This window comes from Caretta caretta, chromosome 4, assembly GCF_965140235.1.
Source record: "Caretta caretta isolate rCarCar2 chromosome 4, rCarCar1.hap1, whole genome shotgun sequence".
NCBI lineage: Eukaryota > Metazoa > Chordata > Testudines > Cheloniidae > Caretta > Caretta caretta.
In genome coordinates, this window is record NC_134209.1 from 37,600,275 (window position 1) to 37,613,548 (window position 13,274).

The 13,274-nt window shown below is 40.2% G+C and overlaps 1 protein-coding gene across 1 annotated transcript in view; it reads left to right on the forward strand.

The window, feature by feature from the left end:
- The window catches only part of METAP1 (methionyl aminopeptidase 1), a 41,248-nt gene extending 30,702 nt beyond the window's left edge, over positions 1 to 10,546 (forward strand). The window contains exons 7-11 of the mRNA XM_048846672.2: positions 90 to 228; positions 2,965 to 3,096; positions 4,773 to 4,916; positions 7,205 to 7,270; positions 8,568 to 10,546. Coding sequence (XP_048702629.1) covers positions 90 to 228; positions 2,965 to 3,096; positions 4,773 to 4,916; positions 7,205 to 7,270; positions 8,568 to 8,731 — 645 coding nt within the window. The 3' untranslated portion in view covers positions 8,732 to 10,546. The remainder of the gene's footprint in view (positions 1 to 89; positions 229 to 2,964; positions 3,097 to 4,772; positions 4,917 to 7,204; positions 7,271 to 8,567) is intronic.
- The last annotated feature ends 2,728 nt before the right edge of the window (positions 10,547 to 13,274 follow it).

Here is a 13,274-nt window from a genome sequence, read left to right on the forward strand (position 1 = left end):
GTCAGCCATACTGCAAATCTGTTCTACTCCTTTACAAATGTCTTTGCTAATCTAAAGTGTAATATGTGTGTTTTCTAAATCTGTTTTAGGCTTGCATTGCAAGGAACTGCTATCCTTCCCCGTTGAATTATTATAATTTCCCTAAGTCATGCTGTACGTCAGTGAATGAAGTGATCTGCCATGGAATTCCTGACAGGCGGCCATTGCAAGAAGGTGATATTGTTAATGGTAGGTGATGTAAAAGTCAAACCTTTCAACAGCTCTGCTTGCATCCAGTCTTTACAGCTGAAACACTCAGTGGGGCAAAGTTTTGGTTTAGTATGGCACATCATGGTTGGAAGTTATTTCTTCAGGCATGTTTTGTTTTTCTTTAGTTAGCTTTTTTGTTACGTTTAGCATCTATGTATACAAATTCATGGACTGAGTAAAATTTAAACTAATTAGAGTTGGACAAAAGACAGTTTTAACAGCTTTTAAATTATCATTGTATATTATTATTTATTGTGATAATGCCCAGGAGTCCCAGTCATGGATCAGAAACCTATAGTGCTAGGCACTGTACAAACACAGAACAAAATGATGGTGTATTGACTGTTTTAATGGTAGAATGATTTTCCTTGATTAGTTTGGGATATGTTGTTAGTAGGATGATTTTTGATCATAGTTATTATCATGTCTATTGTATTGCATCCTAGTTGCTCAGGGTGTTTTATAGACACACAAAATGACAAGGCCTTTCCCAGAGGAGCTTGCAGTCTAAGTGCAATATTTTTGATTGTGTTGTTCCAGGCTCTCAAATCTTTTGGCTGGATGGAGTACTTTAGAAATAATTTTTTAACTTTTACTTTTTGCATTTTCTCTCAGCTTTGACAATGAAAATAAATGAAGCCAGTTTCACTTTTATTCGTAGTCATTTTCACCTCCCGTTCTCACATGGGACTACTTGTGTGTTTACTGTTAAGTGCATGCCCAAATGTTTTCTGTACTGTGGGCCTGGGCTGGGTTTCTATTTAATTTTGTTTGTAAAGCAATTTGGGATCCTTTTGGGTTGAAAAGCGTACCATAAATGTACAATGATATTTGGTGGATACTGTCACGGTGACAGGGCAAGCTGTACCTCTGTCTCTTTTCTCTGGTTTCTGAGTGCAGCCCCCTAGTATCAGGCCTCGTGCCTGCCCCTTTCTTGATGTGGAATTCTTCCACTCAGGTCCCAGGCTTCAGCCTTCTGTCGATCGACTGTGCTTTGCCAGAAAGCGTGACTGCATTTGGCAACTGAAAGTCTTCCCTTTGGAAGCTGTGATCAGTAGTAAATACAGTGAATCAAAACAGCTTTCTTAAATCAAAGTATTGTTCAATCTTAATAGTAGGAATAAAAACAAAACCCCCTTTCTTTTACGTTATAAAACACTAAAAGGACTGCATGCATGTCTATCTTTCCTAAAGCTTACCATCCCCCTGGAAGTTTGGGAAGGCCTGACTTCTCCAGACCTCCAAGGGCGTGTGTGTGTCAGTCTGTTCCCAGGGAACAGGTCCCTGACAACTGTCTTCCACCTCTGGACAGAGTGTGACATTTTTTTTTTTAACTGTTTAAAGTCCTTTTGATCTGTTGGCTCCCAGCATGGGGAAAACCAGTCTAACTTGCCTGGCACCTAGAAGTAGCTAAAAGCTCAAGCATTGGTTTAATGACTCCCAAAAAGTTTACTGAGAGGTTGATTATGTGGATCCATTGTGATACTGTCCAGCTAGTTTCCCACAACCCTGCTATTAAACTCAACCAACATATGCACCTAGTAAACATTCTGGTCACCGGTATAGTTATTACACAGCTATAGTAAGATCCCATACAGTATTCATACATTATTGCAGTTCGTCCCCATGTTCTTCACAAATACCTGTCATAATCATGGTTGCAAAATAATTCTCATATATAACTCTTTTCACATACTTTCTGAAACGTTCCCCATTTGGGGCTGAAAACTTCCATGGTCTGTCTCTGTCAGAAATTTAAGTTTTAGTAAACATTTTTTTAGTATAAACTTTCCCCCTTCAAATAAACTTTCTAACCACATGGTCTTGGACAGGACTACAGCAAAAATGACTGAACTTTGTGACTTGGCATGGATTTAGGGTATGTCTTGATTGCAAGTGAAGGTGTGATTGTAGCACAGGTAGGCAGACCCATGCTAGCTTCAATCTAAGTAGCATGTGTAACAATTGTAGTAAAGATGTTGCAGCATAGGCTTGAACTTGGGGTAGCCACCTAGGAGGTATGATTAGGTTGCTAGCCTGTGTTGAAGCCCGTGCTGACACGTCTTCGCTACGGTGGTTATCCATGCTTGCTAGATTCAGTCTAGTCATGGGTATGCTTACTGACGCTTTGCAGTGAAGACATGCTTTTAGTGCTCCTTAAGGACAATTGCCTGTTTTCATTTGGAAACAAAGGGGCTTTGATTTAACAAAGGGGTGACCGTTTTTAAAAATTATGTACTGAGCTTCCACAGTAGAAATTACTTACAGTGGGCTAAAAGGTGGGGGATATTGCACAGCTACTTAAATTTCGGAGTCTGGCAGATAGAAGAGATTCTAAGGTGTATATGTTGAATACCCCCCTCCTCCTCCATGTAAATTTAAAAAAAAAATGGTTTCAGCAACATTTAAGGTTGTTAAATCGAGCACTCAGAAATAAGCTTGCTGTGGCAGTATTGCAAATTTATATTTTCCTTCTGCTCTTTATTAATGTGAACAATTTAACTTCATAACACTTTTATTAATTCTTACCATAAAATGTATAATATGGACAGTGTGGGCAAGTCAATGTTACTGGAGTTTTGGAATGTTCTTATTTCTGAGCACTTGGGCATGTAACTTGCATTGCAACAATACTTTGTATTTAATTGCCATTGTGCCTTAAGCAAAACAAGGGCCAAGAAGTGAGAAGTTTTCTCTTTTTGATGTTCTTTGCAGTGGATATCACTATATATCGCAATGGTTATCATGGGGATCTGAATGAGACGTTTTATGTTGGGGAAGTTGATGAGGGTGCAAGGAAACTAGTTCAGACAACTTATGAGTGCCTAATGCAAGCAATCGATGCAGGTAAGTACCATTGCTGAAGCCTAAGGTGCAATGCTATATTGATTTTTTGATATTAGAACTCTCATGTTTTAACTAATACTTAGGAATTACTACTGTTACAGAACTGTACTTAATGCATGTTGCTAGTACAATACGCTTCTACTGTACAATGCAGAGTCATTCTTAAAGTGCTGTATTTTAGTTTCTGTTGATGGTTGTTGCAACATTCATTTGCAATGAGTATTGACAAGGAAAAGCTGTAATAATCTATTTGATTAACTGATCCATATGATGTTGTTTGTTTGTGTGCAAACATGTATTTGATTCTCTGCAAGATAAATAAGAGTACTTGACCTGAGTTGCTCACAGTCTAGAAAAAAGAGCGCACAGGATGCTTTGGGAAACCCAGGAGGGGGTAACTTCTTTTTTTTAATTTTAGAAATTGTATTTATCAACTAATTTAACAAAAAGCACCATTTGAAAAGTGAAGAAAGTTGGTTTTCTAACTTGATAGTGCTATGAATTTACTAACTGGGAGCCTGCACCTGTAAACTGTCTCGGTGATGGGCCTCCAGATGCATTTAGCAGGGCTTCCACATGAAGAGAGTTAACAGGATAGAGTTCTAGTTAAATTTGTTCCCTGTGAAATATATATTGAATCTCTCTCTTTTAAAAATGTTCAAAATAATTATTCCAAACCATTTAGTTTGCTTAACTTTCTGCCTCATGTGGACTGCCAAAGGGACAGAGTCAAATTTAAATTCATACTCCTGAATGAAAGTTTTAACCTGTTACTGTTACAAGTAACATCTAAAATGAGATTAGAGAGACACGTTTCTTCTGTTTTTTTTCATCTTGTTTGTTTTTGTGCACCTGACAGCACTATGTGTACAATTAGTTTCTCTTGTTGTTTGTGTGGGTCTTTTACTTAGCAACAATAGAGAGACTTTTTTTTTTTTTAAATAATAGGAAAATGTGCTTGCTAAGCCCACAAAAATGTCAGGGGAACTCAGGGGCAGGTGTAGTGCCTCAAACAAGTTTGAACTCTTTCTTTGAAATCAGCTAGATTTCAACTATGTTCCTTTAAGACAGGAGCTTGTATTTATGAAAAATTCCATTTTTGGTGAAGGAGGCATTTCCCGCTTTCTCTCTCGTTTGTCTTCCTGTGTGAGACTGAGACAATCGAAGACAAGGTCCCCTTTGGTCTCCTCTTCCAACTCGTCAGACTCAGCTCATTTGCACGCTGAGCTTCTGTTGGATTATATTTCATGCTCCATGGTGCAAGAGGCTGTGCACAAAGGCAGATGGACATCCTGGCTATCACTATTACATAGCTGCTGGTAGCTGAAAGCCTGTGTTGTCACGCTGGTATAATTCATAGTCATGTGTAAAAAAGCCCAAAATGGCTGAGAACTTAAAAATTGGACGGTAACAGACTGTGAATCCCAGCAGTGATTGATTGAACTTGGTGATATGCTAAACAAAAAGAGCTCGACACCATGCTTGTAGCTGTTTCCATCACTTCACGCTGACTCACCAGACATTCTAGGCTTCAGAGTGATGCCTAGACAGAGTGGCAATCCTGGAATCTTATTCTATAGAGAGATGCAGGTGGCAACTGTTGCCTGTGCTAAGTAGATGGTAAAATGTGTTGAAGGGAGGGCTCTTTTTAAAATGGTGCATGTCTTATATTGCAGTAAAACCTGGTGTTCGATATAGAGAGCTGGGAAATATTATTCAGAAACACGCCCAAGCAAATGGATTTTCAGTTGTTCGGAGCTACTGTGGGCATGGGATCCATAAGCTTTTCCATACTGCTCCCAATGTGCCACATTATGCCAGTGAGTATTGTTCCATTATCTGCCAGTGCATGGCTAGTGATGAATAAACATGATTAACTTTTGTTCCTCTCATACAAAAGTTGTGCACGTGGCTTGACAGCCTGTCACTTTAAATTTTTGTATTTACAGAATAATTTCTTGAATGTTGGATTTAAAGTATGTTATGAACAAACTGAGCTGATGTGCATCTGCTTTGGGGGTGGGGAATGGACCCTAGCTGCAGTGGTGAGTGACAGCTTACCACATGACCATTACCAATTTTGTTGATTCGATTACCGAGGTTTCTTAGTGCTGGCTATTTGGAATGGATGGGGTTGAGCTGAAACTCTGAATTCCGTTCCCAGTGGTGAATAACAATTGCTGTAACCAGTACCCCACTTACTCCTTGGTGACCTAGAGTAGAGCCATGATCATCAAGTTTGGGCTACTGTGGTAGCTGTATCTGTTTTGGATCCCTTTATCTCCACTTGAATTACTGTGTGATGTGGCATGCCCTGGGATTTAGAACAGCACAGATTTCACTGCATGCCAGTGTGTACCAAAGTTCAGTGAGGAGGAGGTATGTCTGTGGCTGGCACAGCTGGACTCCGTTTGGAAGATGACAGTGCACCAGCCAAAGGTTTGCAGTCATAGCAGGGGTAAAATGAGGAGAGAAAGTAGGGAAGAGGGAGAACTTGAAAGACCAGTGGGGAATTGAGGGAGGGAAGCAAAGGTCACTTAAACCAACCAATTCTTCAATGACAAGCAGTTCCAATCCACTCTAGCTGCTGAGCTCCCGGCATGATGCCTTCTCTCCCATAGCTGTCAAAATCCTTCAGCTTCCCACTTTTGACAAGCACTGTATCACACACAGATGGTTGTGTTGTTGTCATGGATGATAGTATAGAAGTCACTGGTTCTTGCTCAGGTCATTCTTAACATGTCTGCTTTAATGGGAGTGAAAAAAGAGGTCATCTAATGGTATGGTGGAAAAGTAGTACTTCCCTTTTGTTTTAGTTTTGTCCTGTAAAACTGTGTGAATACCCAGAGTCTGTGGGAAAAGAGGCATCTTATACCAACCGAAAAAACAACCAGAGAGAGAAATCCATATTCTTTCTGGATATTAGCAACCATGGACATTTTTTTGATGGAGACAATAAGGCAAGCTTCATTTTGAGGAGGGAAAGACATTATTTTTCTGAGGCTTGGATGAGTGACAGAAGCAAACAGGAAAGATCCAAATCAGAACTGTTAATGAGAAAAGAGTGGAGTGGCCATTCCTTTCTGGCTAAACCCAAATAGGTGTGTGTGGGTTTTGTTTTGTTTTGTTTTTTTAAAGGGGGGGGGAACCACCCACCAAAACCACTCAATTTAGTCCACAAACTCTGCTGAACAAGATTAAAGGAAAAATCTACAATTGGATAAAACTGGTACAATGACAAAGGTGTGAAGGCTTAGCATAACTGTTTGTAGCCTGCAACAGCAGCACAGGATCAGGATAAAGGGAAGCCTCTTTAAGTGTAAGAAAGATGTACTGTACTGTATGCAGTAACTCAGTCTGAAGACATTAATGGTTGAGATTTTTCAAAGCTGTGTAGGTGATTTAGACATACCACTTCCATTAAAATTGATACGTTCTGTATTCAAACTTTAATAATATACCTAAATCCCTATACTGCTTTGAAAATCTCCAATGACACCTTAGCTACATAAAATGTATTGCAAAAATAATATGTAACAGAATGAGTCTTTACTTGCCAATAAAAGAACTATTTGTTGTCATGTCTCCTCTGGACAGCAAGATTATCCGAATGTCCTCACCTCTTGACTTTTGTATATCACATTGCTTGGAGGAGTATCAACAATGATGGAAACAAATTGACATTTTAAAATAGTCTTTGAATTTTTTTTTTAAACTATTATACCATACGCTTTTTATTCAGACTGCCACTTGTGCTTTTTCACCATTTAAAAAAAATTTCTGTAGGAGTGTCTACATTACATTTGCTCATCGCTTTCATGGAATGAAAGCTGGCGTTTAAAAAAGACAGAAATGAATTGTAAGCACTTTTCCTGAAATAGAAGTATAACAAACATTGATACTCGGTTGAGAAGGCAAGGAGGGGAGGAAGATAGAAGTATAACCTGGAAGAAAGTGGGTCGCTCTGCAGCGCTGTTCTGACTTTTCCCTTCACCTGTCCTAGTTCAGGCATACACTGCATTACAGGGATTCAGCATTCCATACACCTTCTGCCTTTCACTCTTGAAAGATGTGTTCAGTCATAATGTGCATTCTAATTTCATTTCAGAAAATAAGGCTGTTGGAGTGATGAAGTCTGGTCATGTGTTTACAATTGAACCAATGATCTGTGAAGGTAAGCGGCCAGGAGTTCGAAAGGAGGCTAAGTAAGTAGAGCGAGGATGTGAGTGTTGCTAGGGTTTCATTTGTTGTTATGGAACTTCCTCTAAACTAGGGGTATCAAACATATGGCCTATAGGCCATATCCAGCCCCGAAGGCCCTTTCTTTCATCCTGCCGCTACCTTTGTAATTTATGAAGGGTTCCTACCCACAGCTGCCTGGCTGTGGTGGTTCTGAGGGGCTGGGAGGGAGTCTGTGCTGGACTGGACACAGGACACTACTCCCTTCCCCTCCTCTATCCTAGCAGTGAAGCTTCATGCAGCCAATGGGGATGCCATTACCCCCTACATGCCAGGGTTCTGAAGAGGCACCTTTCCAGCGCTCTTCCACCCCCCTTACCCCAACAAGCCTCATTTCTCTACAAAATCCTACAGGAGCTAGGGTCCTTCTCCCTTTTTTTCCTTCCTCATTCCTTCCCTTGCCCCTGCTGACACTGAGTCCAGCAGCATCCATACCTTCTTCGTTCCCTGTGCTCTACTGTTGCCGAGTCCCGCAGGAGCAGGTTTTGGGAAGTAGGTGCATTTCCATTCCCCCTGCTCTAGGGAATAGGATGGGGGTAGTACTGGATGGGAGGAGGAGAGACTCCTCATTGGGAGGAAGAGTGAGGGACATGAGAGAGAATCCCCCAAAGGTAGGGCAGGTGTTTGCGCGCACGCTGGTGAGGAAAAGTGAGGCTGAGGAGGGTGTGACCTGTATTGGGGGGGAAAGCAGAGGTGAATTAATGGGCAGAGGGAAGGAGGTTTCCGAATACATTTGATTTTTTAAAAAAATACTATTTAATTGTCTTTAAATGTGATACTGAACTTGGCTGGCTAGAGAGACACTGTGATCTGACTTGGACTGCAAAATTTTGCCTCTTGCCAGCCAACTTTATATCCCCAGCTTAGGGACTCTCACTGCCATGGTAAGTCTGCTGCCATCACAGAATGAGGTTGACAACCTTAATAAGCTCTAAAAAGAGTGTAATGACTGAAGTGAAGAGAACGGACTTCGAAGATCTATCTTCATTTGTTATCTTTCATACGTTTTGCTGTGTATTATTAACAGCAGGCATGGTATGGCAGTGAGAGAAGCCAACTGGAATATTATGCCCAAAATTGGAAGCTTTAAAAGGCTTCTGATGAATTGATTCAATGTGTAATACACATTCGTATTTATAACAGTCACTACGTATATACTATTTAGAAGGGACACATTTAAGAACTAATATTGTCCATACTTTGTTTTAATCTTTAAATAATTATCTTATTAGGTGGGTGGCAAGATGAAACCTGGCCTGATGGCTGGACTGCAGTGACAAGAGATGGAAAGCGGTCTGCGCAGTTTGAGCACACTCTTCTGATCACAGATACTGGCTGTGAAATCTTAACTCGGCGGTCGGACAGTGTTCGTCCTCACTTCATGTCCCAGTATTAGTTTAGACTGAGCTGACTGATCTGAATATAATCTTTTGTCTCTGTACTATGCATTTTATTAAGAGTACAGAACAGAGTGGGATTTTATCATTTGTTTTGTTCTCATTGACTGTAGATAAGAGAGGAATACAGCATTTGGTATATATCTTGAAGAACCTGACCCAGTCTGAAAAAAGGAGAGAAGTATTTAAAGTATTTTCTGCTTCCCTCCTACCCACGACACTCGTACTGTATTTTTTTTATTTTTCTTCAGTTGCCCCTTTAGCACCTTTCTTTCAATCAGACCTGCAGTTGTTTGTGTCACATGCATGGTATTAGCTAGAAAGTGCAGGTTACTTTCCCACTGGGGACTTGACGTGTTGGGCATCAAGTCTTTTCTCATTTCTTCAGTGTGCCCGGCTTTTGTCTGTGTATGAGTGGCACCTGGGATTTTAAGTGTTTCTCATTCCAAAGACCTGCTTAGCTACTTCTGCAACCAATGGGCTTTGTTTATAATCAGAGAGGGAGAATTGGTACATAGAAAGAGGTACGTGTTACCAAGACTCATCTATCTTCAAATTTAGTACTTTCCCATCACTTTGTCAATTGCCTCTGCTGTAATCGATACCTTAGACATCTCTCTTTCTGGAAATTGTTAGTGCTGATTCCCTGCTTTTGTAAAATCACGAAAATTGCTTCAGGCAAAGAGCTGCCTTTCTGAAGAGCAGTGGTTGGCAGAGTTTGATGCTCCAAAAGTTCACTGTGAAACTGCTATTTCATACTTGACAGGGAAAGGAATGAGCCAGCTAACCAAGAAAAAAAATGATTTACAAGCTCCTGTGTGTTTTTACTGAGGGGCCTCTTCCCTAGAGATATGAGGGGAGGGGGATTGCAAAGTGAAAGACATTACAGCAAGACGAATTTCAAAACTATTTCAAAAGAATGCTCATGTTTGAGTGAAGAGGAAATGTCTTAGATACTACTGCTGCTGTATTAGTTGTTTTCTTGAATTTTAAGAAAGTTTTTAATTGAATTTTGTGCTCTTGAAAGGTGTCAGGCTGACAGGCCTGGAAAATGAAGTGCTCTGCCCTCAGACTAGATACAGTGTGGGCAGCAGTAGTGCAATTTTCCTCATACTTCTTGACTAGCGTGCCACCCTCCTGATCTGAAAGCTACCATCTCCAGGACTATGGGAATTGATTAGCCTCTGACCCCTTCCTCCCTCTTCTCAATCTTTAGTGTCTCTGCTGAGATTTTTTCTTTTCTGAATCAGTAATGAAAATGATTTCACCCACAGTTGCAGACCTAATGTCTGTCTTCCGTACAACACTGTAGTGCCAGAAAAACTTAAACCAATGAAGACAAATCAAACCATAAAATCATGGGCATAAAGTGCACATTTTACTAGGTGTCTGACTTCTTGTCACATAGGGAGCCTGGTCTTTGAAGGTACTGAGTGTCCTCACCTCTCGTTGGCTCCAGTTAAACTTGAGGGCAGTTAATGCTTCACAAAACTGGACCCATCGTGGTCACAACGAAACACGAAACTTGCCAGAAAATGTCTTCTTTTCCCACAGTGCCTCAAACCTTTATTGCTGTAAGAGTATCATTGTGATAACATTTTCATTACCTTTATTATTTTTAATGATACAGTAAAAAATGACCTGAGATGGTTTGTGTGCGTGCGTGCGTGTGTAGATTTTAACTAAACAGACTGCAATACTTGAGTGGAATTACCTGTGTTCAGTGCCATGTATGTAATGTATTAAGGAGATTAAAAGTCGGGATGACTATCATGGAGATTTGCTCACCATGCCAGTCACCTGAGTGGGTACAATTGTCTTGCTTTTTTTGTGTGTGCATGCATGATGGGAAGTGTTGACTTTGGCATATAAATTAAGAGTTGCAGCTTCTTTTAATGGAAACAGTATTTTCATAATATAAAATGGACATAGCATGTGTCCAGGCCTCAAAGATGCTAATTTGTTTGAACCTGTCCAAATCCCTACCATAGATGCATTTAAACCAGTGTAGATTTAATTCCATTAATTTAACTATGTGCTAAACTGCTACAAGCATGGTTTAATACACATCTGTGTTAAGTATTTGCACCAGGAGAACTAAATAGACCAATATAACTTTAATACAGACAATCCATGATGTGCATTCTGCAGGTAAGCTACAATTAAAACAGCATTTCAGTTATCTCTGAATTAATGTTTATTATATAGTAAGGTCTAAACTTAAATTAACTTTTCATTTAGACAGCCTCCTAGTTTACTCACCAGATAGCAAATCAGTCTGAAGACCAGATTAGTTTGGCTTTTCTCCCACACTATTTCAGTATTTTTTCCCCCCAGTTTCTAGTAGATTTTTACATGTGTCAAATTGTAGATAACGTGATTTTGGCAATTAATTGATCTTTAAATATTCATGGTAAATAGGCTCAATGGCCTGTGATGGGATGTTAGATGGGGTGGGATCTGAGTTACTATAGAGAATTCTTTCCTGGGTATCTGACTGGTGAATCTTGCTCACATGCTCAGGGTTCAGCTGATCGCCATATTTGGGGTCAGGAAGGAATTTTTCTCCAGGGAAAACTGGAAGAGGCCCTGGGGGTTTTTCGCCTTCCTCTGTAGCATGGGGCACGGGTCACTTGCTGGAGGTTTCTCTGCACCTTGAAGTCTTTAAACAATGATTTGAGGACTTCAATAGCTCAGACATAGGTGAGAGGTCTATTGCAGGAGTGGGTGGGTGAGATTCTGTGGCCTGCATTGTGCAAGAGGTCAGACTAGATGATCATAATGGTCCCTTCTGACCTTAATATCTCTGCATCTATGTAGTTTTGCTTACAAATGCAGACTATATTTCTTTGTCTTCCAAATTTTGGAAATAGGTTAAATCTTATAAAAGTTATTTAAAAAAAGTCTTGTTAAATTTCTAACAGTTTCTCTTGATTTGAAGGCTCCTGCCACAAGCACAAATGTGTAGTTGCTCTGGAACTACCTTTCACCAGTTTCCCTATACCACCTCCTTCACTCCCCAAACCACACAAGGGGATAGGGAAACTGCTTAAATTTCCATGTAGCGTTTAGCAATTTTTGCTGACTCATGTAGATATTTTCCAGAAGACAGGTTGTTCTAATTAATGCTGAAGACGATGCACTGTATAAACCCAAACAGATACAAGAATGACTAGAAGGGGAAGTGGAGGAAAGAGAAGCAGGGTGAACTCTCCATCCCTTACATGACTGCCATTGAAATGATTTGGCCTACAGGCTTGTATTGCTCCAAAATGGAGTTAGATTTGTCCCATAAAGTTCTTAAAATTGGTAAATCTTCCCTATGCTACATTTGAAGAGTAGAGTTAGTCCCTCATCAGCACTATTAGGAGAAAACCTTTTGATGATATTCCTTATCTGTTTAATTCTTCAGCAGCTGCTACCTCAAAAAAATTACTCCATTTAATAGAGTGGTCAACTGGTCAAAATATTAACTATATGGCTTTTAGGCCTTTTTATTTATGGCGTGGGTGGGTGGTGGTGTAAGGGGTCCCTCTTAGTAATTGTCCAGGTATGACAAAAGCTGTTTTTTTCACTAATTGAGCCAGATACTTATCTTTCTAACAATGGGGGTGAGTGGTTCTCCCCTGTCACACACTTACTCACACCATGATCTTTGTGTGGTAGTAAAGGCAGTGCATCCTGGAAGTTATGGATGCTGTGACTTAACCAGGACTGATATCTGACTGACTTTGAAGTTGCAGGTTAAGAAACCCTGCTTGGAATGGCTCCAGTGGGCTTCTTCATTTCCTACTTTAATTTTGCCTTAGAATTAAATAGATGCAAGACCAGAGGAAGCTTTAAGTGTAACAGAACTACAGCCTAGTTATAAGTGGATCAGGTAGTTCCTACTAAAACTTCTTTGTCAGAGTGAAACTATGTTTAAACACTGAAATAAATTGCAACATCTGAATCTATAGCCAGGTGTATGGAATGATAATGAAGATTTACATTATAGATATCTGCTAGAAGGCCTCCAGTATATCTTATTTACTCCTGATTTGCTGACAGTTGGTTAACTGTAACACTACAGCACTGTAGACTAATTAGCCAAATGGGAAATGAAGCAGGAGTGGAACAACCAGAAAGATTCTTGTGAAGTTACCATGGGATATTCATGTTACTTAGTCCAGCCCTTAGAATTGATCAGATTTACTACAGATTGCTCCACACACTCATGCTAGGGCAGCAGTTTACTGGCCAGGAGGAAGAAAGTAAATCCCCAATATCACTTTCTACACCATGCTCAGTTTTCCTTCAGCATTGTTGCAAGGAGTGCACTTCCCTCACCTCACTTTGTCAGAGCTGACTAATCACAGCCCACACAGCTGTGGCTTTGGGCCTCATACTGCATCATCATCATCACAGGTTTCAGAGTAGCAGCTGTGTTAGTCTATCCACAAAAAGAAAAGGAGGACTTGTGGCATCTTAGAGATTAACAAATTTATTTGAGCATAAGCTTTCGTGAGCTACAGCTCACTTCATCATAGAAACCTTTGACTA